General features: G+C 38.0%; 1 protein-coding gene across 4 annotated transcripts in view; it reads right to left on the bottom strand.

Annotated features, from left to right (window-relative positions):
- Nucleotides 1-409: 409 nt before the first annotated feature.
- Nucleotides 410-25,980, bottom strand: part of LOC134747102 (uncharacterized) — a 108,895-nt gene continuing 83,324 nt past the window's right edge. The window contains exons 6-17 of one of the 4 annotated variants that reach the window (XM_063681670.1): nt 14,216-14,485; nt 13,516-13,832; nt 11,844-13,397; nt 11,338-11,563; nt 6,857-6,985; nt 5,970-6,114; nt 5,391-5,532; nt 5,018-5,137; nt 4,356-4,551; nt 3,253-3,402; nt 2,110-2,262; nt 410-804 (exon numbers count right to left, since the gene is read on the bottom strand). In XM_063681670.1, coding sequence (XP_063537740.1) covers nt 687-804; nt 2,110-2,262; nt 3,253-3,402; nt 4,356-4,551; nt 5,018-5,137; nt 5,391-5,532; nt 5,970-6,114; nt 6,857-6,985; nt 11,338-11,563; nt 11,844-13,397; nt 13,516-13,832; nt 14,216-14,485 — 3,520 coding nt within the window. In that variant the 3' untranslated portion in view covers nt 410-686. Of the gene's footprint in view, nt 805-2,109; nt 2,263-3,252; nt 3,403-4,355; nt 4,552-5,017; nt 5,138-5,390; nt 5,533-5,969; nt 6,118-6,856; nt 6,986-11,337; nt 11,564-11,843; nt 13,398-13,515; nt 13,833-14,215; nt 14,486-25,980 lie in introns of all 4 variants that reach the window. The other 3 variants (XM_063681669.1, XM_063681671.1, XM_063681672.1) reach the window with 3 other exon arrangements.

Here is a 25,980-nt window from a genome sequence, read left to right as displayed (position 1 = left end):
CGACCAAATCGTCTGGCTTATTTTTTTATGACTATTTAGATACTTAACTTTAACCTGTAAAAATTACAGATTGCCTCAAGAACCTTTTTTGAATTAAAAAAAAAATATTTTGCACGCGTTTGGCAAGGTTAAAGACCCGGCCAAATCGTCTGGCATAATTTTTTTATGACTATTTAGATATTCAATTTTCACTTGTAGAAATTACAGATTGCCTCAAGAACCTTTTTTGGGCACCAAAAAAAAATTCTTTAAAAATTTATAGGTTGGTTTAGACCCGCTACCCTGCAGCCAGACTTGTAGTGCTGAGGTAGGGTAAGATAGGAGAAGCATCAAGTAAATTTTCAGCTTGCCTCAAGGACCTACTCCAAATTTCCACCAGCTCTCGGACCATTGTGAGTTGGTTTACGCAGTCGCTAGCGAATATATGTCAGTGTCAAACTCGTGGTAAGGATACAGGTACCATTTAGATACAGACAAGAGTAAAAGAGTAAAATAAATCTTCTCTTATAATAAATAAAAAAAACAGGCAGTCGTCGAAAACATTTTTTTATATTTTATTAAATACCACTGAGTAAAGTACCTAAAGTTGAAATGGCTGCCATGGCGGTTTTTATTTAATCAATTACATTTAATCAAAGACCAGTGTCATATAGTCATACCGTAAAGCAACAATTTTGACAGTTTGTCTATGGCACGGGCTCCTCGTCAGTCCCCTCCTCGGAGTCGTACACCGGCGCTCCGTTCTTCATTTGAATCACCGACTTCTTCCGGTGTCTATGCTCTTTCAGATCTTGCTCGATGTTTCTGGAATATAAGGGAAAAAAACGTTTAACGACCATTGAATAAGTCGTCACGTTCTCTAAACAAATGTCGGCTTCGTAATTGTCGACCTTAATTTATCATCATCTCTAGAATGTGTTAGATAAATAAACTACGTTGCAATAAAATTGCTACAAAATAACTTAAGGCCCCGTAGGTTCGTGTTCTTCTCTCCCTCTCACTGAGCGATGGATGTGCGTGCTCGGGACCGCAGACATCGTTGTTGTAAGTTTTAGCAAAGAGAATTTAGTATAGAGGCGTATTATTGTCAAAGTAAATTTTGTAGTAACAGTAAATTTACTATTTAACAAATTTAACACATATCAGTGAAAGAAAAAGGATTAAAATTAAATGGCGTTCTAAACGTTTCAATCCTGTGTCGAAAGATGGCAGTAAATTTACTGTGACTACAAAATTTGCTTTGACAATACGCCTCTATACTAAATTCTCTTTGGTTTTAATAATCCATAATCAAGAATAAAATTGAGCATTTCTGAAGAAATTCTCATATGTTTAGCTTTTGTGCATGAATTGTTTCAAGTGCGTTATTAGCAGCGATATTCGTGATATTTTTCTATCGCTCGAGCGAGAGAAAATCCTCAAGATAATAAAATGTTTGGCAACCGTATTGTGATCTAAAAAAGCAGTACGATTTTTCAAAAACTCCGCTCTCTAACGTATGTCTAAGGTGCCGGAGGCGCAGAATAAGTAATAGTATTATCATACCGGAGGTATCTCCGGCACTTTACAACTGGTGAACAGGTACGGATGCAGTCTCTCGTCCAGTCACATCTCTTGCGCAGTCCAGTGGTTCAAAAATAGAATGTACCCTGAACTGTACTGGAACTTCCCATACAATAAAATTTAGCGAACGCTTTAACGGTGACAGATATTGTCTTCGGTTACCGCGATAGTTACTCATGAAATAAAACTATGAAAACGGATTATATCGCGTATATTGAATTTATAATACATCCCGACGTTTCAAACTCTTTACAGCGTTCGTGGTCACCCGTTGACCACGAACGCTGTAAAGAGTTTGAAACGTCGGGATGTATTATAAATTCAATATACGCGATATAATCCGTTTTCATAGTTTTATTGGTGACAGATAGTTTGGTGTAACCGGCCCTTAGGGCCAGTTGCACCAACCACACTTGACAGACTGATCAACATCACACAGCAGAGGCCTATGAAAATTCCCATACAATAAAATTTAGCGAACGCTTTAACGGTGACCGACGGTTTGGTGCAACCGACCCTTAGTCTGTTAGTTTTAGAGGGGCCTACCTTGCGCTGATGAGTGGCTGCAAGGCGCTCTTGAGACTGGTGAACAGGTACGGATGCAACCTCTCGTGTAGTGCCAGCACATCTCTCGCACAGTCCAGTTCGGAGATGGAACGCCGCACTTGTACTGATTCTGTTGGCCGCTCGCGTTCTTGTCTGGAAGTAAAATATTAGGATAAAGTTTTAGCTACTTATAAATGTATTTATGAATGAATAACATTTTGACTGATCTTAAAATCCAGTAATAAAACTGCTACAAATATTAGATATGGCGCTTAAGCCTTTGAATGCCTTGATGACCACAGACCAGCACGGTTCAGTCTTCCTTCATGCATTAAGGTTAAGATGACCCGTTATATATATGTTCAAAGGGCTAAGGAGTCGTGAGTTATTGTGCACAAAGCGCCGCCGCCGAGGACGTGTTAAGTATTTGTACAGTATAGTGTTTCGACTTTCTTTTTGGCCAATTTACGTCAACCATCTTAAAGGTCCAATGGATTATCGACTCTATCTCTATAAACAATAGATATCATTAATTAAAGAAATAGTGATCTCGCCTGTGGCGTGGCTGTGGTTAGCGTTACCACTGGAGGGCTTCGTAACTTTTTTTTTATATATGACAATTACAGTTTATAATAGATAACAAGTCAAGTAATAAGTAGATAAAGGAACATTCATGGCATGCTACGCGCAAAGATAGATATAACTCCGTAATAGATGGATACAGTGTAAGGAAAAAACGTGCCTCGAAAATCAAGAAAATTTGATTCTCGTTCAGAGGGCGCTACTAGCTTTGGCCTACTGTCGTATAGATGGCGTTGACGGTTTCGTTTGTTATTTAACAATTTTAACGCATATCAGTGAAAGAACATGGGTCAAAATCATAAAAATAATTAATGCAAATAAAAAAAATCATTTATCCATATTTAAATACATTTTATCGTATTTATATAAATATTTATTTTTAGTTTTAAAGTGTGTCGACAGATGGCCGTGAATTTACTGGGGTTACAAAATTTACTATGACAGTACCGCTCTAGTATAAGTTACTCTATGCTACGCGTCTGCTCAACTACCTGAAAATGGTGACTCTGAACTTTAAAGTTAAGGTCAGGTATTTATTAGGAAAGAAGAACAAATACTAACCCATCATGGTCGTTCCCCTGCGCGTCGCCGTCGCCGTCGGCCAGCGCCGCCTCCGCGCGGAAGTCCGGCAGCGCGCGCGCGGCGCTGAACGCGGCCAGCGCGCGCTCGCGCACGTAGATCAGCGGCCGGATTATGCGCAGGGAGTGCTCCCTGGAAACAACAGTTTATGTTAACAAAAACATATCAGTGCTAAGAAAAACGTAAAACATTATGCTTAGCCTCGCCCTCCTGTCAATTGTATTCAAGAACACTTTATTTGATGTGGTTCTTGTCCAGATATCCCCAAAATAATGTACACCCATGAATCTAAGGAAGATTCGGAACAAACATGTCTGGAATCTAATAATAAAGTTCTTAACATTGGGGCTTGAAAAATACCTGACGAGGGCGAGGTGCGACTTTGTGAATCTTTCGGAAAATCTTACATAAGCAGTAACGAAAGTTGCCATATTGAAAATAGGGAATGCCGTTTTCCATAGGAATTTGTTAAAGTGTCTGGGATATAGATATATCGTAATTTTGGAAACTTTTCATCGTCACATTAGTATTAGTAAGTATCTATAACACGATCAATTTGTTTTACATTAGTCGTTCTTACATCGACTTACCTTACTTTATAGTGGGGTTCGACAGCGCCGAATACGTCGCAATGGCAGAGGCTGACCACAAAGGTGTCATTCTCCTGCATTTGCAGTGAACAACTACAAGCAGCGTGTGGGGAAATGGATATTATAGTCGCATTAGAAAATTACTCTCAAGTGTGATACATTATTATCTAAATTAAACACTATAGTTATTGAAAAATAGTATCAGACTTAAGTGTTTTTGATTAATACGGATTCGTGGGTGTAACTAACATTCCTTTATAATCTTACCTTATTCTAAAGTCTGTTCTGATGATTCAATTGCTTCGATACGCCTAATCGATAATCAATAACATACTAAAATCTATCATGACTATATACAGCTACAAATATAAATGCGTAACTCTTCGTACTACCTGTATAATATTAACCCATATTTAACTCCACTGTCCCGGACGCACAACCAAGAAAATAATTGTGATGGTCGCACCGTTTTAGGTATTAGGTATCCGAGCTTACCTGATTCTATAATGAGCCTTAACAGTCCCCAGTGCGCCGCCGTGGAACGCGCTAGCTATGAACGATCTCGCAGCATGGTCTAGATGCTGTGCGACCGCCGCCACGCCGTAGCCGTGAGCAGCCGCCGCGGCGTACGCGCGCCGACGGACCGCGTGCGACGCCCAGCGGTGGAGCTCTGCGCGGTTGCTGTTGCGCCCTGAAATACAAGGGGTTAGCTGTTACGGCAAACACGTTATATCAAGTCTACGAATAACCCCAGATGTCACGATATCATATGACATCCAGAAGTATAGATCGAAATTTGTAATAAATAGATCCACAATTCCACAGTTGTTCTAGTCAGGTTACTATTATATATCTTCTTTTGAGAATTTACTTTCTATAGGATTTACTGCGAATTAAGCACAAATTATAACTTGAGAAAAAACACTATCACTTTTGTTGCGTCACTGGCTGGGGTCAAGTGGGGTCATGGGGTCTAAGGCACTTCATCCATCAAACTAGCAAACTTTCTGATTAATCTAAAATTGGTAAATAACCAGCCATTTCCAAGTCTTTTTCAAGTGGCTAGCTCTATATTGGATCTTATATAGCGAATGAAATCCTTCGTAAGATCCTGTTTTATTGAACAGTGTCCCTTACATATAATTGATCGAACTTACTTTGCGAGTCTTCGTCGTCCAGCTTGTCCTGGTAGATGAACTTGACGCCCAGTGTCCGGCAGTACGCCATGAGGTGCAGCGGGTCTACGTCAGAGTTTGACTCGTGCACGAATAACGCTCCTGAAATTTTAGTGGAACTTCTTTACCACCACAATAATGGTAACAGTTATCTCGGCTATGGTCACTGGCATCTACGAGGGACTCCACTCCTAGAGTTTGAAGTGTTCGTTTCGATGCTACTTTTTATGCACAAGGTGCTTGTAAAAATATGGATGAAAGCGGCCGCAGGTGACTTTAGATTAAAATAGGCTGACAATGATGGTGTTACTCTTGTATTTTAAGGCCCTGTTCCTTGACTTGTAAAAATACTTACCGATGCTAAAGTGCGTCCCCTTAGATCTCGCGTAGAACTGGTACTGATGCATGGTGTGGAGAAGCGCGATGGAGTCCCGGTCTCCTGACAAACACACCAGCACCTTGTCGCCAGCCCGGATCATGTTGTATTCTTGAATCGCCTGGAATTACAGGAGTTTGTGTTAATTTCAGGTTTAGTTGGTAGTTAGGCGACCTCCACTTCACACTGATGACGCAAATTTTTAACCGCCATAACTGGACTGCTCTCAATTATGACGTGCGCTTCTCGGGAATGTATACCCATATGACTCGGAATATTGTCTATAAAAAAGTTCGCATAAACAACACAACAAGCGCCACGACAATTTTCAGGAGTATGGATGTAAAATACCTATGTAATTAATATACCTATAAGTGTCGTACCTTTGCAGTTTATATTTGGCTAACTTAGATGAAAACGTGATTTTTACCGCGTCGCATACCTCAGACCAAATACATAAGAATAAGAATAAGAATTCGGTACTAAATGTATTGTTTTCAGTCCTAGGGTGAAAATACCAAGAACGTATGCTTTTGTCATCTCTGTGATGTGTCTCACCTCAATCGTGGGCTTCCACACATCCTTCGGCGGGCAGTGCCACTTGCCCTCGTCGTCTAAAGTAAAGTCGGGAATCGATGTATCGGAGCATGCACTGCTGTCGTCCTGCTCTGTCTCTTCCCAGCAGCACTCAGGCTTGAAGGAGCTGCTGTGGAAGAGGAAACGGGAAGATTTAAATAAATTCGATATGATTATGTAAGTATTCTTTGGGCTGAAGCAGAGAAGCGGTTACATATCCGGCCAAGGACCAAAAACGGGAATAATTTCATTTCATTTCATTTATTTATTCATGAACAATATTTATTGTGTATGAAATATAAAAAGCTATTCTGCCGGCCAGTCGCCGTGGCTATTTTTGCTGAGCGTTGCAATTTAGAAAGCAATATGGGTACCTAATTCTATAGGTAAAGCGTTATTTTATTGCGTTAGTTAAGAAACTCGCGGGACGCTCTAGGCTACTAAAAATAATAGAATAAAAAGCCAAAACAATAACGTTTATTCCAAAGGCCACTGCTATTTAGCATTGACATCCACCGAGATCATCAGCCAGGTCACGTAGATCAAATTTAACTTCTGCAATCATTGTGGACATTCTATCCTCTTAGGATTTCCAAAGAAAAGCTCCTTAATGGTTTCATCAGGACGTTGCCTTTGAAACAAATTGCAAGGAAAAGGGCTGCCCAATGTAGAATTGTAGATCCTATCAAGATGTTTATATAGGTACCTCTATCAAGAACCAAACTAACCAGAGGATGTTCACGAAGCTCAGACATATTATAACAACCAATAATAAAATAAAACAATGATAGATAAACTCAGATTATCTCAGTAAACGTTTTATCTCATACATGCAGACATAAAGGGCAGTGTTAGTACAATTCCCTCACCCTTTCTCAAAGAGCTCGTCCCGCGAGTCCCTCTGGTCGGTCCCGTAGCCGCTCGACCCGCTCGAGCGCGAGCTGTTCTCCGAACCGATCGACGCGTTCGACGATCGGCTCGACCGTTTGTCCTTAAATCTGCTACGGAAAACACTTCGACTTAGAAGTTGTTATATTATTGCAGATATAATGGACCGTAGTTTGTAGAGTGACCAATTATTATTTTTTATCAATGCAGAAAGCCGCCAAGTTCACTATGTTGATGGAGTTGGTCGCTTTCTGCAGAAATACGTGATCAAAAGGGCTTTGGTAATAGTGACCATGTATTAGAAAGAGATGAGGGCTTATTTGGACGTAGTTTACTCAGAGTTTACCGAAAAGGATTCATCTTCATAGATTTGTCATTTAAAAGAATGACTTTTCGTTTTGACAGTAAATTCAAATGTTATTGACAGACTTTTGTGTGTTGGATCCTTTTCCTTAAATTACATCCATTTATGGGCAAAGATTCACTGATTGTATAAGATGTATATAATACATATTCGTGCTTCAAATTTAACAGCTAATGTAGATAGTAAATAAATAAAAAAAGCATACTCGTAGATAGCAGTATTTTTAATCACAATTTCTATTTAATAAATCGGATAGAAATATAAAAAGTAGGCGAGTTAACCGTAACGTCACTATATTCGTTTTCATATAAATTCCATATTAGCAAATCGTTTTGACAGTTCTAAAATAGAAGCAAATTTGACTAGTAGAAAAGTAGCCTATTTTTAGTTGCCACAGAACTTAAGGCGCCATTTTTTCTTAGACTACACCTCTTCTACAATCTACAACTCTTTTTTTATGGGTAATAAATAAGTCTCCTGCAAGAGGGACGGGCAATCAGGTAAAATTTAGGGGAGTCCGTTGTAAAGGGCAGCGAGAAATCGATTATTGTGTTGGTCTAAAGGGTCTTCTATGCCAAAATGAAGCCGTCTTTAGAAACCGTGTTGCAATGTATACTGAAGAATTTTTTTTTTTTTTGTCTTTAACAATAATGCATTGTGTTAGAAATCTTACGAACTAATTACATACATGCTTATAACTTAATTAAATTAAACTGAGTAATTATGGGACATGTCAGCAAATAAATATATTTTTAATAATAAAATTAAATAAATTAAATAACAAGTGAAGACAAGTGAAAAACAAATAAAATAAAATTCATAATTTGTAATAACTACGTACAATTTAATTAATTATTTGATAACATGTCAATCCATACAAAAAAACAAATACTTAACTAAAAAAACAAATATGGGTGGGTTATTATCACTGAAATATCTCACTATAAAATATATTACTATACAAGTATTTGTAATTGTATATTTACATACGTTCATCGTAAAATGCTTTATCGATAATGTTTTGTCTAGTTATTTAACCGAGTCGAAACAATTTTTCTGTACACTGAAACGTCAAATTAATTTAAACCGATATTTTGTAATGGAATAATCTTCAACAACAAAGCGCGCAATAGTTATTTGTGCAACAACAGAGGAGGAGTAGGAGGGGGAGGAGAGGGAGGAGGAAAGGAGAGGGGGTTTTTCTTGCGAGTGTTGATTTTGAGTCCCGAGAAAGCGAAAATTCTATAATTGAATCATGAGCGAAGCGAGTGATTCTAAGTTAGAATCTTGAGCGTAGCGAGGGACTCAAAAACACGAGATGTAGAATAACTTTGCTCTCGTGTGACACACTGACACATAATTTTTCACCTCAGTAGTGAGAACATATTAAAGGTTAAAATGTATTTCGAATTTGTAATAGACCCTGAAGTATGAAGTGGCAGTTCATGGCCTTCACTAAATTAAAAAGCTACTTTGTTTCACTCCCTGGAGTGAGGAAAGTCGCACTTTAGTCACTCCAGGGAGTGACGAAAGTAGGCTTGTTCGAGCTGCTGAGGTGAAATAGTTATTTGTGCAACAAGAGAGGAAAGTTGGTTTTTCCTGCGAGTGTTTATTTTGAGTCCCGAGAAAGCGAAAGATTGTATAATTGAATCACGAGCGAAGCGAGTGATTTTAAGTTAGAATCTTGACATGCAGTTATGACTCCAAAAATAAGTTTGTGTCGGGTATTTTTAAGCGATTCTTTGTGTAAGATATTATTGCAGATTGCAGGTACCTACATTATAAGAAATACGTATTTTACCGACGACGGCAAATGTACATATGCATAGATTCCAATATTATTTAGACAAATATGTAAAATCAAACATAAATAAAAAAATACAATCGCCTATTTATCTACATCTAAATTCGTCAATCATTAAATTAATTCAAAAGAAATCAAATATATTATCATCTTTCTCGAATGATTAGCGAAGGTCGAGCGGCTTGACGCCGGCAGGGCCGATAACGTTGGCACTGCCATTTGGCACCGCTGCCTGAGTAGAAATAGGTAGGATTGCCAAGAGATGCATACTGGATACGATAGTGCAGTTTCGAACTGATTGCTTAAGAAATCTCTTTTGTTATTGATCCTAAAAAACATATCGTTGTTATATTTTTTTAGATTTTAATTTAGGTAGGTAAGTATCTTCGGATATTACCGTTAAGTAAGTAAGTAATAATACCGACCTAAATATAAGTTTTACCAAAGTACCTATGTTCATCAATTTCATTATTAATCATTTCTTCGGTTTACTAATGTATTGCCAAAAATCGTTTCCCAAAGTATTACTTCCCAAACTATTTTACGCAAATTATCATTTGGCAAAATTTCATTTCGCAAATTTTCATAATCCAACCTAACCTAACCCAACCTAGTACGTCATTTTCATTTCGCAAGTATGGGGTTGGGAAATGAAATGGTTGCGAAGTAAAAAACTTGCTAAAATTTCATTTGGGAAATGAAACTGATGCCATAAGTTTGTTGGGAAGTGAAATTTGGCGAAAAATATTTTGGCTAAACGGCTGTATCCCCCTTTCTTCTGCTTCAATTAAAACTTAATGAACAAAATGTTTACTCGCGTTATTCCGGCATTTTTGTCACGGCTCATGGGAGTCTAGGGTCAACTTGACAACTAATCCTAAGAATTGACGTAGGCACTAGTTTTTACGAAAGCGACTACCATCTGACCTTCCAACCCAGAGGGGAAACTAGGCCTTGTTAGGATTAGTATGGTTTCCTCACGATGTTTTCCTTCACCGGAAAGAGACTGGTAATATCAAATGATATTTCTTACATAAGTTCCGAAAAACTCATTGGTACGAGCCGGGGTTTGAACCCGCCACCTCCGGACTCCGGAAACATGTATGAAAAAAAAATTGTAAACGAGTGCTGGGTAATTGGATGCTTGGATGATAGCACCTTGTGGTTGGTATGACTCATCTCGACCTTTTAGACACCATAATATCCACGTGATAAACCTCTTTGTCTATCTTAGCAAAGATTTATATATTAGATGATTTATGTATCAGAAGATTTATGTATTAGATGGATACAGTCTAAGGAAAAAGCGTGCCTCGGAAATCAAGAAAATTTGATTCTCGAACAGATGGCGCCACCACGTTTCAGTGAAAAAACATGGGTCAAAATCATATAAAAATAATAAATGCAATCATTTATCTATATATAAATACATTTTATGGTATTTTTATATATACATCTTCATTTTTAGTTTTAATTGTGTCGATAGATGGCAGTGAATTTACTGTGGCTACAAAATTTACTCAGACAGTACCGCTCTATCCTATTATTTATATCCTCTTTGATCTTAGGATGGTATTACACTTGTCCAATTTCTTTGTCTAATGTGAATTGCGTCTCACTCTCTCATTAAGCAAAATGTGAGACGCAAATACACATTGGACCAAGATATTGGACAGATGGGTCAGATGGAATGCCATCATTACTCATTAAACATAATTACATGTACATTAAAATGTGTAGCGGAACAAAAGGATAAAAGTCAAAGTGTGAACGATAATTTGTCCGTTGACTAGCGTAATAAATTGTGAAATGAAGCATAACAGACCGCCTGACGGTTTGCCAATAAACACACCAGCTTATTGCAGCAAATTGACATGGGATAAGACTATTGCCAAGTTCTAGAACGAGAGTATTATCTTTGACTAACGGCTATTTCCTGATAGATTAACGTTGTATTGTATTTAGTTTCTACGTCCTCAAGAAAAGACATCCTAGACCAGCAAGACATTGACAGGTTTGCTGGAAATTTTTGCTTGATTCATCCTTACAATGACTAATGCAAAACATGTTAGGTTGGCCATCGCTATCCAACGTGGTAATGCGGCAAGTGTGATGGGCACCTTTGCACCCGGTTAATTAGTTTTTTTAAATTATTTTAGTTAATTTAGATAAGTTTAAGTTATTTTTTATGATTGTATATATACCATTAACTGTACGTTTTTAAAATAAATTATTATTTTATGCAAAACTGTCATTACTCAAAGTACCATAAGTTGTAAGACTAATTAACTGACCTGTCTTTATTCTCCTGATCGTCAGGTATGTCAAATACCACTCTTCCTTCAGCAACTACCTCACTATATCGCTTGACGGAGCGTCCGTGGTCACCAGAACACGCAGGCACCCCCTCGATGATGTCTGGCACCTCGCTTTTGTCATGTTTTTGGCACATTCTCAGTCTACCTTGCAGCTTCTTGGCTTTGTTGGTTGTTGTTGGGTCAGAAGACGTTCGCCATTTTACTGTAAAAATCATTTCAAATTAATAGCACAAAGTGGCATAGGTTAATCGTTCACGCGGTAAAAAGATAACACAATAAAATGTTGTCGTCCCAAAGCACTTCATTTGATCAATCAATAAAATGGCGGATCAAAACTAGACAACAACTGTACAAAACTAGATTTCATAAAAACAATGAATGGTACTTGTAATAAAGCCATAGCGTAATTTGATGCATGTTTTGATTGATTTATGTTACTAGAATTTTCTGCCGTAAATTCTTGCTAAAATAATAACACTTACCGAACTCTAAATATGATTCAGCCTCAGTGAAACACATGTTAATTCCACTGTCTTGTGAGCTATCTGAAGGGTTTTGGCACCAATGTTTTTTGACAGAACAATGTCTACAGGTCGTTTCTGAGCAAGCTTCGTCGTCAGAGAGTTTGTTTGAGCTTATCGACTTGGGTATGTTTGGAGAGTTCTGTGACGTCACCACCTGGATGATGGTCTCGGGCGTTGAAGTTTCACTGGAGTTAAAAGAAATGTTGTGCGGGCCCGAAGCTTCGTACAGAGGTGTGTACTGAGCAGATTTAGGCGAAGGTGAGGATGGCGATCTTTTGAAACGTATGTTTTCATCTTCATTATCTAACTGAGTCGACAGAACAGGGCTCGTGGGACACTTTCTCAAACACTGCGACGTTCTTTTCAAATCTAATCCCAACTCCGGCCCAGATTCTATCCTCTTTCTCCCCGTTTGTGGAGGTGAATTTTTTCTTGAACCATTTCCGGTGTATTCAGGTGATATCATCTCGTCAACCTGATTAACCATTTCCCTGATCTCGCTCTTGACTTCAGAAGCCATTTCCTTTGACATTCCCATTAGATACTCAGCTACGTCCATCACTGATACAGAATTCCTATCACTCTGACTAGAAATTGAGTTTATACTAACATTTGACTGATCAAGCGCTTCAGAATTTTCCAAAATATCATCTACCCTGGATATTACTTCGCGGATTTCTGACTTAATCTCAGTACATATATCTTTTGTCATCTCTTTGACATAGGCCTGGAGATCCTCAGATGTCTGCGATGTCAAAGACGTCGTTGGAGATGAACGTCCAAGCTGACTACAGTCAGATGTGCTGCTTTGAGTACTAAAAGGAAATACTGGAGGTGAGATCATGGGATCATCCAACGATTGGAGATCAGTCTGACTCCCGCAGTTGCAGAAACTAGTTTTCTCGATGATACTGCTAGGACTAGTTTCCTTCAACCCGAGGTTCAGTTTTGTTTGTGCACTGAATGCTACAGCAGGACTATCCGATCCTAAACTGTAGCATCTTGATCGAATCAGCAGAGGCTGCGCTGACTGCGGACACAGGCGGAGAGGCGATATTGATTCTCCAACAGCAAACTTAACTGGATGCGACGTCGGAGTACCTTCCTCCTTTGGCGGCGTCTCTCTAAGACTAGACTCTCTTGAAAAGAACTTTTGTTTCTGCTTGAATCTTAATATCTGACAGTCGTCGATAGCCGAAAGACTGAAATGACGAGGTGACGAACCTAAGATAGGTGATGAGGTGATATTAGCTCTCGTGTGTAGACTCTTTCTGGCCCCAGTGTATCCGGAAGGATCAAATGGTACAATATGCTTGACATTCGCTGACCGCCCCAGAAGAAGGTCATGGGCCTCTTTGGGTAACATGAACCAGCGCAGATAGTCGATGCGCGGGTTGAAACTGACTTCCGGCTCAGCCGTCGAACATTTCATTGCTAATTTTCTTGCCCGGTTGAATAGATTTCTGGCAGTTTGCAAGCATTCTGTATATGTTTGCGGGAATATCCCAGGACCTGAAATAACCGTTAGCATGTTTAATGATTTACAAACAGTGCGACTATAAAAAGTCGCTGTCATAACTATCATAGATATAAACATTCCCACAATCATTACGCGTCATTGTGTGCTTACCCGAGACTCTTCTTTCGTTGGCCGTAACTTTTCCGTCATTGAACCTCAATGAGTATAGGGATCTTCTATCTCTTAGCGTGGAGCATGTGTGATGTTTCCACTGTCCCGTTTGTGGGTTCACCACGTATTGCGGCAATATCTTCCATCCTTCAGTAGCAACCATTTTCAATGCCTCGAGGACGAACGCCAATTCGCTGTCGGACATGAAGTATTGTAAGGAGACTCTGCAGAAGCCAGGCCTGAGGTGCTCGTTGTGTATGGGTACATCAGGAAGTTTGACTGCGCTTAGTTTCCTCACTCGTGCTATCTCCTTTTGTCTGTAAGAATTAGCGAGTTATTAACTACCTGGATGTAAGCTAAAACGACCTTCATCTGAATAATAACCCGTGTTTATTAGTATTTACGTACTAAGTATATTTCCCTGTCATCCTAATACTCGTTTATTTGATTTAGCAAAATATTTTCGGCACCTAAAACCCGGTCTAAAAGAATGCGTACCATGACCACGGTTAAAGCAATATTGACTTTGCATTGTTTGCTAACTCAAATAATTTGGGGATTGGAATTTTCAAACTTATATAAGCATCTGCAAACACCAAGCCGGTATGTGCCGAACCTATCACAATTTTACGTACGAGATGTTCAAACTTGAATTATAAATCACGATGTGTTAAAATCACTGCTAAAATACTCTACTCACGTTTCGACATGCAGCAGTTTCTCATATTCCTTCAGCAGTTGGTCATCAATACCCAGTATATCCGAGCCGTAGTTCATATTGCTGTTCAGGCCGCCCCTGGCTTGGATACCGAACACGTCATTCAGGACCGCGCACACGAAGTTGTGGTGAAGGAACGTGCCACGAGGATGCTTCACCATGAGGGAGAAGATGGGCAAACGGCGGGCGGTCGGAGACTCGCTGCCCAGGAGGATCAGCTCGGGAATGTTCTTGATATGGGATAGGACTTGTCTGCAACAGAAGATGGCAGGAATTTAGTAAGATTAGGCTAAACGGAAGGCTCTGGAAAAGTTTACAAAAATCAATACAGCACAGACATTCAGAGCAGGGGCTTGACGAAATGAATGTGGACAACTACAAGTTTCAGCTGGAAGCAATCATTATTCAGTTTGTTTTAAACTAAGTCTGTCGATTCTAGTTAAAACAGCCTTTGACATTAGACCTCAGACCAGGACATTTTATACCATTAAAATAATTAACAGTTTAAAAGTATCTAAAATCTCCAAGACTCCTAAGTTCCCGTGTGGTCTTCATTTATATGCAACAGTATAGTAGTTAAGAAGAGTTAAAAAAATATGTGAACTAGTACGCAAATGCGATAAAAACACCTATGCATTAATTGTAAGTACATAATTGTTTGGTAATGAGGTAAACAACTACAAATACCAACCTCATTGTAACTATTGTTACGCGTTAATAACTATAAATTGGATCTGCGCAACCATTGTATCTACTCGTATCGGCTCTTAGGCAACCGCCGCGTGTGGTTGATAAGGAAAAATAAATTGTTTGCTTCAGTTTTATTTTATTCGTCACAATAAATATTATTTGCTTACATTGTAACTACCGTCCACTACCTATGTACCTACAATGCTGTTGGTTGTTATTAAAAGTCGATTGCAACATTTGTAACAATGAAGAAAAAACCAACATTAACTGTAAGTGAGAAGGAGAAAAAAAAACTCGAACATATATCATATTTTTCACGGAGAAAACTCCCATTCTAATTAGATAAAAATATGACATTGAATTCAAACCAAAAAGCGATCAAAATTTTAGTGTTTCTTGGGCAAAAATAAATATTATTTAGTGTAATCGGGAAAGATCTCCGGATACTTTACTTACTAATAGGTACCTGTTTATATAATAACTACAGTATTATTGCAGTTAACTGAACATTATAACTTATTGCAAGGAGATACTCATACCCGTAGTGTACCATTAACCAGTTAAGTGTTTATGACATGTGAAATTATCAATAATGTCTAGGTGCTGATACAATCTCGTTGATACCCTAAGATATCATGCCTAATATAAAACCCGCTAATCACTTTTCCAATTTAAATTCAGGCCTATCTGTAGACTGAAGATTTAAATCTTTGTAATTTGGAGATGCCTGCTCTTGGATAGTAGCCAACCAGCATCAGCAATACTAACGCTAATTTAAAAGGGCTCATGTAACATCGGGGACATTCCCGGTGAACCACTTCAGAATTTTTTTACCTCCATCCTTACGAGCGAGCTAAATTCCGCCTCCCATAGAGATAACATTTAGGATTCTATATGTTAATTATGAAAAGGGTAAAAACAGGTAATGTGACAAACAATAGGTAGTAAAGGACAGATATATCTACCTAAGTACGAGTATGATATCGCTGATGTATGTAATCTAATAATTAATGAAATACACATAAGATTAACACTTACAATAACCCATGCAACATGTCCGTGCCATGTTAAGGTACCTAGGTATTTAAACTGTTCAAAGAACTATTGAGAAAATCTTCCGGCAACGGCTACATATTGGCACGGCGGGAACGCAAGAGGATTCTTAAGTCGATACTAGACATGCGTAAGAGTATTTTTAGGGTTCCGTACCCAAAGGGTAAAAACGGGACCCTATTACTAAGACTCCGCTGTCCGTCTGTCCGTCTGTCTGTCACCGTCACCAGGCTGTATCTCATGAACCGTGATAGCTAGACAGTTGAAATTTTCACAGATTATGTATTTCTGTTGCCGCTATAACAACAAATACTAAAAAGTATGGAACCCTCGGTGGGCGAGTCCGACTCGCACTTGTCCGGTTTTTTTTTAATAAAAACGAGAATCATTATGATATTAAATTTGTACTTAAAGCTTTATTACGAACTAGCCCAAAACTTGCGACTGAAGAGAATTAATTTTATCATAAATCATTCAAAGTGCACATCGATAGCCGCGTTTCGACAACAAAGGTAGGTATGAATATTTTAGTTGTTACTTAGAACGTCACAACGCGTTTTATTTTCAAAAAATTCTAGTCAGGCAGAGGAGAAGGTCAAAAAATGCTGACTTGACGTCGTGGATTAAGTAATAGTCCAAAAGTGACTAAACGGCGAAGTGAAGAAGAAATTCCGGGAAATGTATAACGAGAGTTTACCATGTTTGATCAGCCTTTCAGATTTCTCTTTTGTAAAGATCTATCAAAGCAGTAGACCAGGTACTAGCCTGAACGTAGCTTTATAAGAATCGCGCGCTGAGCTATAAATAAACATTCTCATTGATTATTCTTCCTACATCAGTTGCCTTGGCTCCAGCACATCTAGAGCTACTGTTACATTTAATAACTACTTCTATAACCCTGCGCAATCGAGATCGGGCCTATTTTGTATTGATTATAATTTATAACCATTAGATTGAACGCGAAACTTGTGTGAGCAAGGTCAGTGCGGAAAGAAATTACTTGTAAACATTGTAATCGTAATGATAATAACTTTATAGACTATGAAAGTCGTAGAAACTATATATTTTATGTAGTTACCTACATAATTTTGTTTTTACTATACATTTAAGTTAAGAAGGTAGGTATCTAAGGTAATGTATTGTAAAAAAAATACGATTGTGAAACAGCTACTTATTTATTAATCAAGAAAGACCTTGATCCAGTTCAGTGACTCCAGAAATTGTAGCGTTGATAGATGTTCCAATGTATCGAAAGGTTTCACTTAATTACATTCCCGAATGGCTCTGAGAACATGCGTGGTTCGCATGTCTTCAATCGAGTCGAGTAAACGTGGTTATAGATTTTCCCGTGGTTTAGTGTGTAACGAAAAGTACAATCAGAGACTTTTAACTTGAGAGGACATAGTGTTCGTCTAATATGAAAATTTCGACAAAACTAGTTTTGTCAATACATACATAATAATAGTTGTATCATTAGTTACTACGTTGGAGTGGAAAAGTAGGATAGGTAATCTATGGGCGATGGTCTATCACGCACTAGTAGTTGTGTGGGAGTGAATTTGCATGAATAAACGTTAATTTTACATACCCATTAAATTAAGCATTTAAATAGCTTAGTGCTCAGTGCAGAAACTAGATACAACGAACTGACTTTATGCTAAAACAAGTGGATGGAAAGGACTTTGGCAAACTAGGTAAGTACCTACCGTCAAGCGGGGTAACTGGGGACCGAGGGGTTTTTAACATCTTAATCCCAAGATTAATGGAAGGACAAGATTCGAGCCCTACACCCCAGCAGAGGGTAACAGGAAATGAAGAAGAGAAGAGAATCCCAAGATTTGGCACAGGAAATGTTTTTAGCGACTGTCATCAGAGTTTTTAACTCAGATGAGTAAGTAGACCTTATTGAGATTAGATCGGTTTTCATTCAGTTGGTAAAATACTCGTAAGTATCAAATTGAATTCCGCACACAAGTTCTTAGAATCTCATTAGTTCGAGCCGGGTTCCGAACCCTCGACATCCGGCTTGGAAATTGGAATCCACACACATTACCGCTGGTCCGTCAGCGCTCATATTTATCGACTTTTAGGAATTTTTGATTTCTGATTGATAATAAACATTTATTTAACGGTACAATGGCGTGATTCTTCTGTTATTTCTGCTTCAGATTATTTATAAAAGACAGCATGAACTATTAAAACTTTTTTTTTATTATCACAATGTCTAGGAAACCCCACCTAGTGTATGTTGACTGTATATAACACTCGTACTGTTTTATCTCATGTTTACGTCATTTCGTTCTATTTCCATAGGTCCGGGCGCCAGCTTGGACCAACTTCATCTGAACCCTCATGACGTTAAACTAGTATGAATATACGGGTCTTTCTTGGATAGCCGCGTCCAGTCCAGTTTCCTATATTGCGCGATTTATGATGCTACGGTTATAAAACTGTTACAATTGCCAATGCAATGTTTCCAGCAGATAAATATCCTACTCGTGGGATGTACGCGCACATGAGCTTCATTATATACGTACGTTCAACATTCATTAAAAATATGTCTTGAAAGAAAGATCAAATCAAAAACATAAATGTGAAATGAGAGCCAAGTTCAACATTAAGAATATGCGTCGTTGTTGAATTCGCCGGCCGGATATTCATCTATTTGTACGTAACTACATGCCACATAGATTAACATTACAGGTGACAACATAGTTAGTCAAGTTTATGGTGAGGTTGGCCCAGGCCGATTTATGGTGTTCAAAATGTCCCAAACAACGTCAAAAACACAACCGATTATGACAAGCATACAAATCCTTTCAATATAAGTATAAGTAAGTAAAAGGCACCCCAGGATACCCGCTATCTTCAGCCACCAGTGAACAAGATGCATGTAACTGCGTCGAAATATCGGGAGCTCAAAAACAATACAATAGGTAATCACGTTCCATTACCCGGTCAATACCTGTCTGCATTATGGCATGTGACATACAATTTACAAACAATGCAGACCACATTTGCCAAAAACATAATTCAACGAGGAAATAAGCAGTGTCTGCCAATGCCAGCCTCATAAGATATGACACGATACGATTGGTATCACATAAGTATTAATAGTTCTCCGTTTGCGACAACTGAATTTGTCCTCAACATTCAAAACAGAAGGTCATTAACCGATTGAATGGTAAATTGGAATCAAAATGGCATGTATTGTTAGCGGGCTTCTGAACGCGCCCCAACTGACAGCGCAGCTGTCATCAGGGCGAGCTGTCAAGATGGCTTCCCGCCTTATCCAGGGAAGCGTCGGTCTCAAGCATTGTAGTGTATCCAGTTCAAAATAAATCGTTTACTCAAGACCTAGTGCGTTTTCCTGTTATAGTAGTTTTTCATGTTTATTTTATGTACACCTACATACCTACTGATTACACCAAAAATAAAATTCTAGAATTTTGTAACAAAGTTCCTTATCGGACGGTTTGCGGATGGGGGGCTAGACGAAAAAAAGTGTAAGATTTTGCCGTCACAGACCATATTACTGCGATAGATGCAACTGTTTGATATTGGCTTCACGTACCATACTAGTGCGATAGATGCAAATGTTAAATATTGGCGTCACAAGCTATACTAGAGAACAGAACAGAACAAAACGAAACGAAACAAAACACGAGAACACAAGAACATAAGAGACAAGACAAAAACATGACCATGAGCATGAATATGATCATGAACACGTCACCAGCCTTTCTTATTTTAGTTCCAACCGAGTGTTCCACGACACACCATTTTAATCATATTAATTATTTAATATTACAAACCTATTAATTCTAGCCCCTGAATTATCTTTACACTTCTGATCACTTCGGAGATACTATTTATTTTACACTCAATGACAAAGTTCAACCGAGGTTTATACTTAATTGGGTTATTCGGGCCAAAAGCGAAAGCGGCATTCCAGAAAAGTGTCGGGTGCGTGACGCTTTTTTAACACTTCTAATAAAGCTCAGCATTCTGTATTTGATATAAGTAATAACATTTGATAACTTTAAGGGACTATCAGTCCGCCGGACGATATCGGCCAGTCAGTTGTTCGGAACTGTCAAATTTTTGTTCTAACTGACAGTCCGATATTGTCCGGCGGACTGATAGTCAGTGGGCCCCTTAAAGCTTTAAATTCAACAGTATATAATACAGATTTTTGCAGGTTATTAAGGTAGATAGCTGTCATACGCGTCACGTCCCCTTCAGAGTATACTGTTTTGTAGAATGCCCAAAAAAATAGAATAAGGAATATTGTTCTATTTCCACAAGTTAATACTTCAATGTATTATCTAAGAGATGCACAAGTATTCAATGCCCTTTGGCGCCCATCCGTTTCCGAGTATTTACAAACACCAGGTTATTACGTTATCAATGCTACAGCGAACTTCGTCCACAAATACAGACACCGAAAACAATCTAATGTAAGCATTATGTAATATATTAAGCTATACGTCTGACCTATATGGAGCATAGTTTTATATGTCATAGTACCAGGAAAATCTTTTGATCTAGTTTCCAAGTTATATGTCACTTTCACGGAGTTAATATGTAACATGTGTCTGCGGAACACAATCGTGGAGTGTTACGTATAAAAGCATAATATATCATCCGAAAACTTCTTCTGAATGTTAACACGTCTACGTGTTGCTGAGGTGTGAAACATTTATTATTTACTTGACACCGTGGTAATTATGCATTTTAAAAGTAAAACAAACTGAAATTTATTTGTGACTATCAGCTAATCAGACTGCAAACAATAGGTACCTAACCACTGTTCACTTTTAACATACGCTTTTATACCTATTTATGTATTCCGCGTTTTTTCTACCTTGACCAAAAATTGTGAACGTTTATTAACCCTCAGGAGTTAAATTATTTTAACCCTCCTTGAAGCCCTCGCAACGCACGTGGTTCAATTTTAGAATCTTTCATTTGTTCGTGTATCAATAAATATTAGCACGAGTGATTAATAATTAAACACCAATTTTGCCCCCCTGTTAAACAAATAACTATTATTCTATTGTGCAATATGTAGTTAAAAAATAACACATAATTGCACTGACTATTATTTTATTGTCACTTGCTCCAGTATATTGTACCGCCTCCAGCTATAAAGAAGGCCAATAAAAATTCAATTTTCTTTGCAAGACGTCGCTTATATCGATGCATCTCGCATGCAGCCAGCTAGACTGGCGCAACCACGAGTTAACTATAGTAGGGATGTGTATTGTGTAATCGGGTCATTTGTGTCAAATTTTTAAATTTAGCGTAAAATCATCCAGTAGTATAAAAATTGCTAATTGAGAAACCATGAACCATCTCATGAATATAAATTACGGATTAAACCTAAGATTCAGTAATTTAATTACTATTTATTGACGGTGTAATTCACCAATTTGTTGATCTTATTTTGATACGACCTTGAAGATCACTCAGGCTGAGTGGTGCGACGTGAAGTGAAAGTCGTACGTGAGATGCGCGCCAATCACCAAGACTATCGTCAAGGTCATCTCAAAACAAATTTAAAACTATAACAAATTGTTTAATTAGAATCGTTCTCCTATTTTGTTAAGAAAATGGTACTTCGATAAAATAAAAACGCTCTAAGTTAAGACTGTTAGGTGTGTTATACGATTACTCGGTCAGTTTAAAAATTATTCTTATACTTAACAAAAATATTTTTACGCAAGTTCAGGTAGGTTCGAAAATTTCTAAACACTGTAATTTCAGTAATTTGACAACACTTATCAAGACGCCAATTTGCCAAATTAAGTTTCCCCGTTTTGCAATTTACTCAAAAGCACCTTTATGCATTTTTCAAAGAAACAATGACTTATCTAGTGCTCGCCAAATTCGTGCATTGCCTTGCCATTTAAAAATATAAACACGATAAGTTTTTTGTATCAGTGATAATCTTGAATTTAAAAAAGCTGCGAGTAGACAACAAAGTTCCGAGTATCATTAGTCACCCATGGCCACGGGCACAAGAATCTGTTCTTTTAATCAGCACTTGCTATTTGTAAGACAACCCTAGTCCGGAATCGAATTCAGGTCATCTCGACACGCGCCCTCTAACTGGCTAAATGGGTCACTGGAAATAGTCCGTTGCTATGCAGTACAATAATGAGCGAAGGACACTGGTGCAGTCGCCATTAGATATATCGGAGCGGCCAAGGTGCTCACAAATATCTGAACACGCCTCTATCGTGAAGGCGTTAGAGCGCGTGTTTAGATATTCTGATCGCCTCGGCCGCTCCGATATATCTGCTGGCGACTGTACATAGTATGACATTCTTTAGTAACCAGGTTTGTTACTTCAGTCATTAAATACGTGTCGCGTCGAATGGTGATCCCTAATATGATCATTTTTATATGGAGTAGCCGTCACGTAAAATGTTTGTAGACATTTTGTAGAAGTTCATCATCACATTAATTTATTTAAAAATATAACATTTTAGTAATAAATATGTGGTAAAAAAATTATTCTTTAATTTGACTAAGCAAAAGAGGTTTGAAATAACTGTCATAGGGATCATCAATAGGGATGATGACACATGCTGAATGTTATAACAAAATCTAGTAAAATAGATAGCAAATGAACAATTTATCATAATAATGTAGATATTAAAATAATAAAAAAATACAGGATCTAAAGATTCTTAATTTAAAGTTTTATTTAACTTCCAAAAAGGAATAAAGAAACAATTCGATTCCTTGCATTTTATCCAAAAAAAAGATTGTACAGCAACTATATGCACAAACGCAATATTTCACCGACAAAATCGCAATTTTACTTATTTTCCATACATTCAAGATGGGCTCTCAGTGACCTTGATGTTACGTCCACTTATGGTTTTGTTTTGTTAGGAGCGTTTCGCGAGTGAAGAACGACTGTCGGCCTTTGACTATACATTTGATCCCAAAAACAAACCTGATCGATTGATACCATTAATAAAGATTTGACATCAAGCCTATTCATCATTCGACGCGGGAAACCAATACACCCCTAACAAGGCGTTGTTTTAACTTAGGTTGAAAGGTGAGATTGCAACCGTTTTCGTAAACTCTGAACAACTTTTAGGATCGGACGAGTACTCATTTCTTTTAAGATGCAACCGATAAAGTTTATCGGTTTATCGGATAAACCGTGAAGATATAAAGACACATAAATAACGTATTATATTTTAAATGAATTAGTATTTTACAGTTACGAAAAGCACAGCGAAAGTCGTACAAAGACAGAAATTGGTAAAAAAATGTGTTCGGGCCGGTTAGTCAATATTTTTATTTAGGTATATTTACTTGAAAAACATACTGTGATTATATTGAATTCCGTTAACTTCGGGGTATGGTTAAAGTACGTTTAAAATAACGAAATGGCAGTTAATTTAAAAAAAAATCTAAAAGGTATTTAATGTTACATATAGCGTTGTTGTAACACGGGCATTACATTTACTGTTCTATCTGATATAACCATATATTTCTTTTTTTTCGTACAGTACAGTGTTTACTTACTGACTTAGATACTTATTTATAACTTGATCCAATATGCTAACCACTACCTGTGTTGTACTTTCAATATTACTACTAGTTATTAAAGAAGAAGTAGGTAAAAGTATCTAATAAAGAAAGAAAATTGTTGTTCCGTTCATTTTCCTGAAAAGATCCTGAAGGAAACGAGGCAAATGCAATGAAATGGCGCCTGGGCTTCCAATTGGTGGGAAACGGTTCTGGGGAAGCGGGAAATTCACCCATCCGCCACCAATAACTCCCTTCCTTTCAATCTACAGTCATTTGCGGAAATTTACTGCCTTATGAATAAAATTTCAGGCTTCAGGTCTACGTTAGACAGAAAGTTATCGAATAATCCTGAAGTGAGATTCCTGAATAATTTTGTACACTAAAATTTTGTATACTGGTAGATTCAGTTGCAAGATTTGCACTGAACTGTCGAAATTCTCATGTAAAATCCGCGCCAGCTTTCGTACAGGTTTATTCACAGGCAGACAGGTTAAGACAGACAAGTCGGTGAACGATTTTTTGGCCTCTTTTAATGTTTTTGCCATTCTTCATATAAAATGTTATTCAAACGGTAGTATTTGTTTGAGTAATGTGACAAAAGGAAAAGTCGGTCTTTTATTGCACTGTGAACGCTTTTTACCCGCTGTGCGATACGACAATAAAGGAGCACATTATACATTGTATACTGTTGAATTTAAAGCTTTAAGGGGCCCACTGACTATCAGTCCGCCGGACGATATCGGCCTGTCAGTTAGAACAAAAGTTTGACAGTTCCGAACAACTGACGGGCCGATATCGGCCGGCGGACTGATAGTCAGTGGGCGCCTTAAGGCTAAGCGTATGCTGAGACGCAGGAGGCGACGCAGCACAGCACAGATTTTACGGAAGGGGCAGTTGGGACCGACATACTTAGTTTACAATTCCATACTTTACAAAATCTGCTCTGCCCTGCGCTGCGTGGAACTGCGTCGCCTGCGTCTGCATACGCTTAGCCTAAGTGCCATAAACTGTCTTTGAAAAACGCTGTTAAGCTTACTTACGTAAGTAATTGCTATGGAAACTACTACTTTTTCTACCTGTGGAAACTTTTAATTGGCTCACTGTTTCTATGTAAATCCGAAGTACCTAGCTTATTACGCTAGCTGTAAGTTTTCCAAACAAATCAAATAAATATATAAGAGATGCGTCGCTTTTACACTCAGGTATGTAGTTGTAAGTGTTGTAACGTGATAAACGTCAACGATAAATGACAAATACGCGACTATCACACTCTACGTGGGACCGGTGTGACTACTGACGTAAGTTATATCACTCCACAAAACACATTGGTCACAAAAAATATTCGTCGGTAGTCGTCTAGTGTAACACATATGTATAGGTAGGTATTAGTACCAAGTTTATCGTGTACAAGACCACATGTAGATAAAAATATACCTAGAGCCCGATTCTGATATAACAATTCGTTGTGGTTTTGATACGACGCTGGTGATTGGCGCGCATCTCACGCAGGACTTTCACTTTAACTAAACTTCTTCAGGTCGTGTCAAAACCAGTACAAAACCATAAAAAGTTCTTAAATCTGATCTCTTCAGAATGGAATATGTAAAATATGTTTCATAAAAACGGCTAAAGAATCAAATAACAGATTATTATTATTTTTCCAATGTTCACAATGATACCTAATTCTAAATGTATATATTTCTGACATACCTATTGTATATAATAATGTAAATAACGCAACTATGACTATGTATGATCAATACAAATAAAGAATATGAATATAAATATATACTCCCCGTTATTCAAAAAACTATTCAGAAAAGTGTTATTTTGAACACAGTTTAATCGTTCAACACAAAATCTGCATGGATGAAACTACAGCTGATGTTTCCTACGACGAAAACCGCATGATAATGGGTTGATTTCCGCATACAGTGCCTCGGCGTTATCGCAGCCAGTGTGACAAAGTACATTGTTAGATATAGGTATTTGCCTAGTACCGTTTGCTTTGACGGTTTGCCTACAATCAGTATGTTTGTTTGTACGGGCGGAAGGCGCCATCACGCGCTGTTCGAGTGTATCGGCGATATCGACATGTCATTGAGACAGCTTCAATGCAAAATGACAATAAATTAATGACGAAGAGGTATGCCAATAAATTCAATAAAGTCATAATCTTGTTTTCAATTATTGACGAATACTTATACACTTACACTATATATATCAACCCAGGGGGCAAGGGCAAGGCAAGGTAATTAACCATTGATAGAAAATGCAATCGAAACTCGATAATATCTGGAAGAGATCGCTCTTAAGCGATAAGACCGCCTGTTGTTACCTCTATCGGCTCTATCCAATTGTCTTTGTTTATGTTACTGTACGTCTGTCTGTCTGTCTGTCACCAGGCTGTATCTCATGAACGGTGATAGCTGTTGCCGCTATAA

The sequence above is a fragment of the Cydia strobilella genome, chromosome 14 (assembly GCF_947568885.1).
Source record: "Cydia strobilella chromosome 14, ilCydStro3.1, whole genome shotgun sequence".
Lineage (NCBI taxonomy): Eukaryota > Metazoa > Arthropoda > Insecta > Lepidoptera > Tortricidae > Cydia > Cydia strobilella.
The sequence above is the reverse complement of the archived record's forward strand: the minus strand, read 5'-3'. Positions and strand labels throughout refer to the sequence as shown.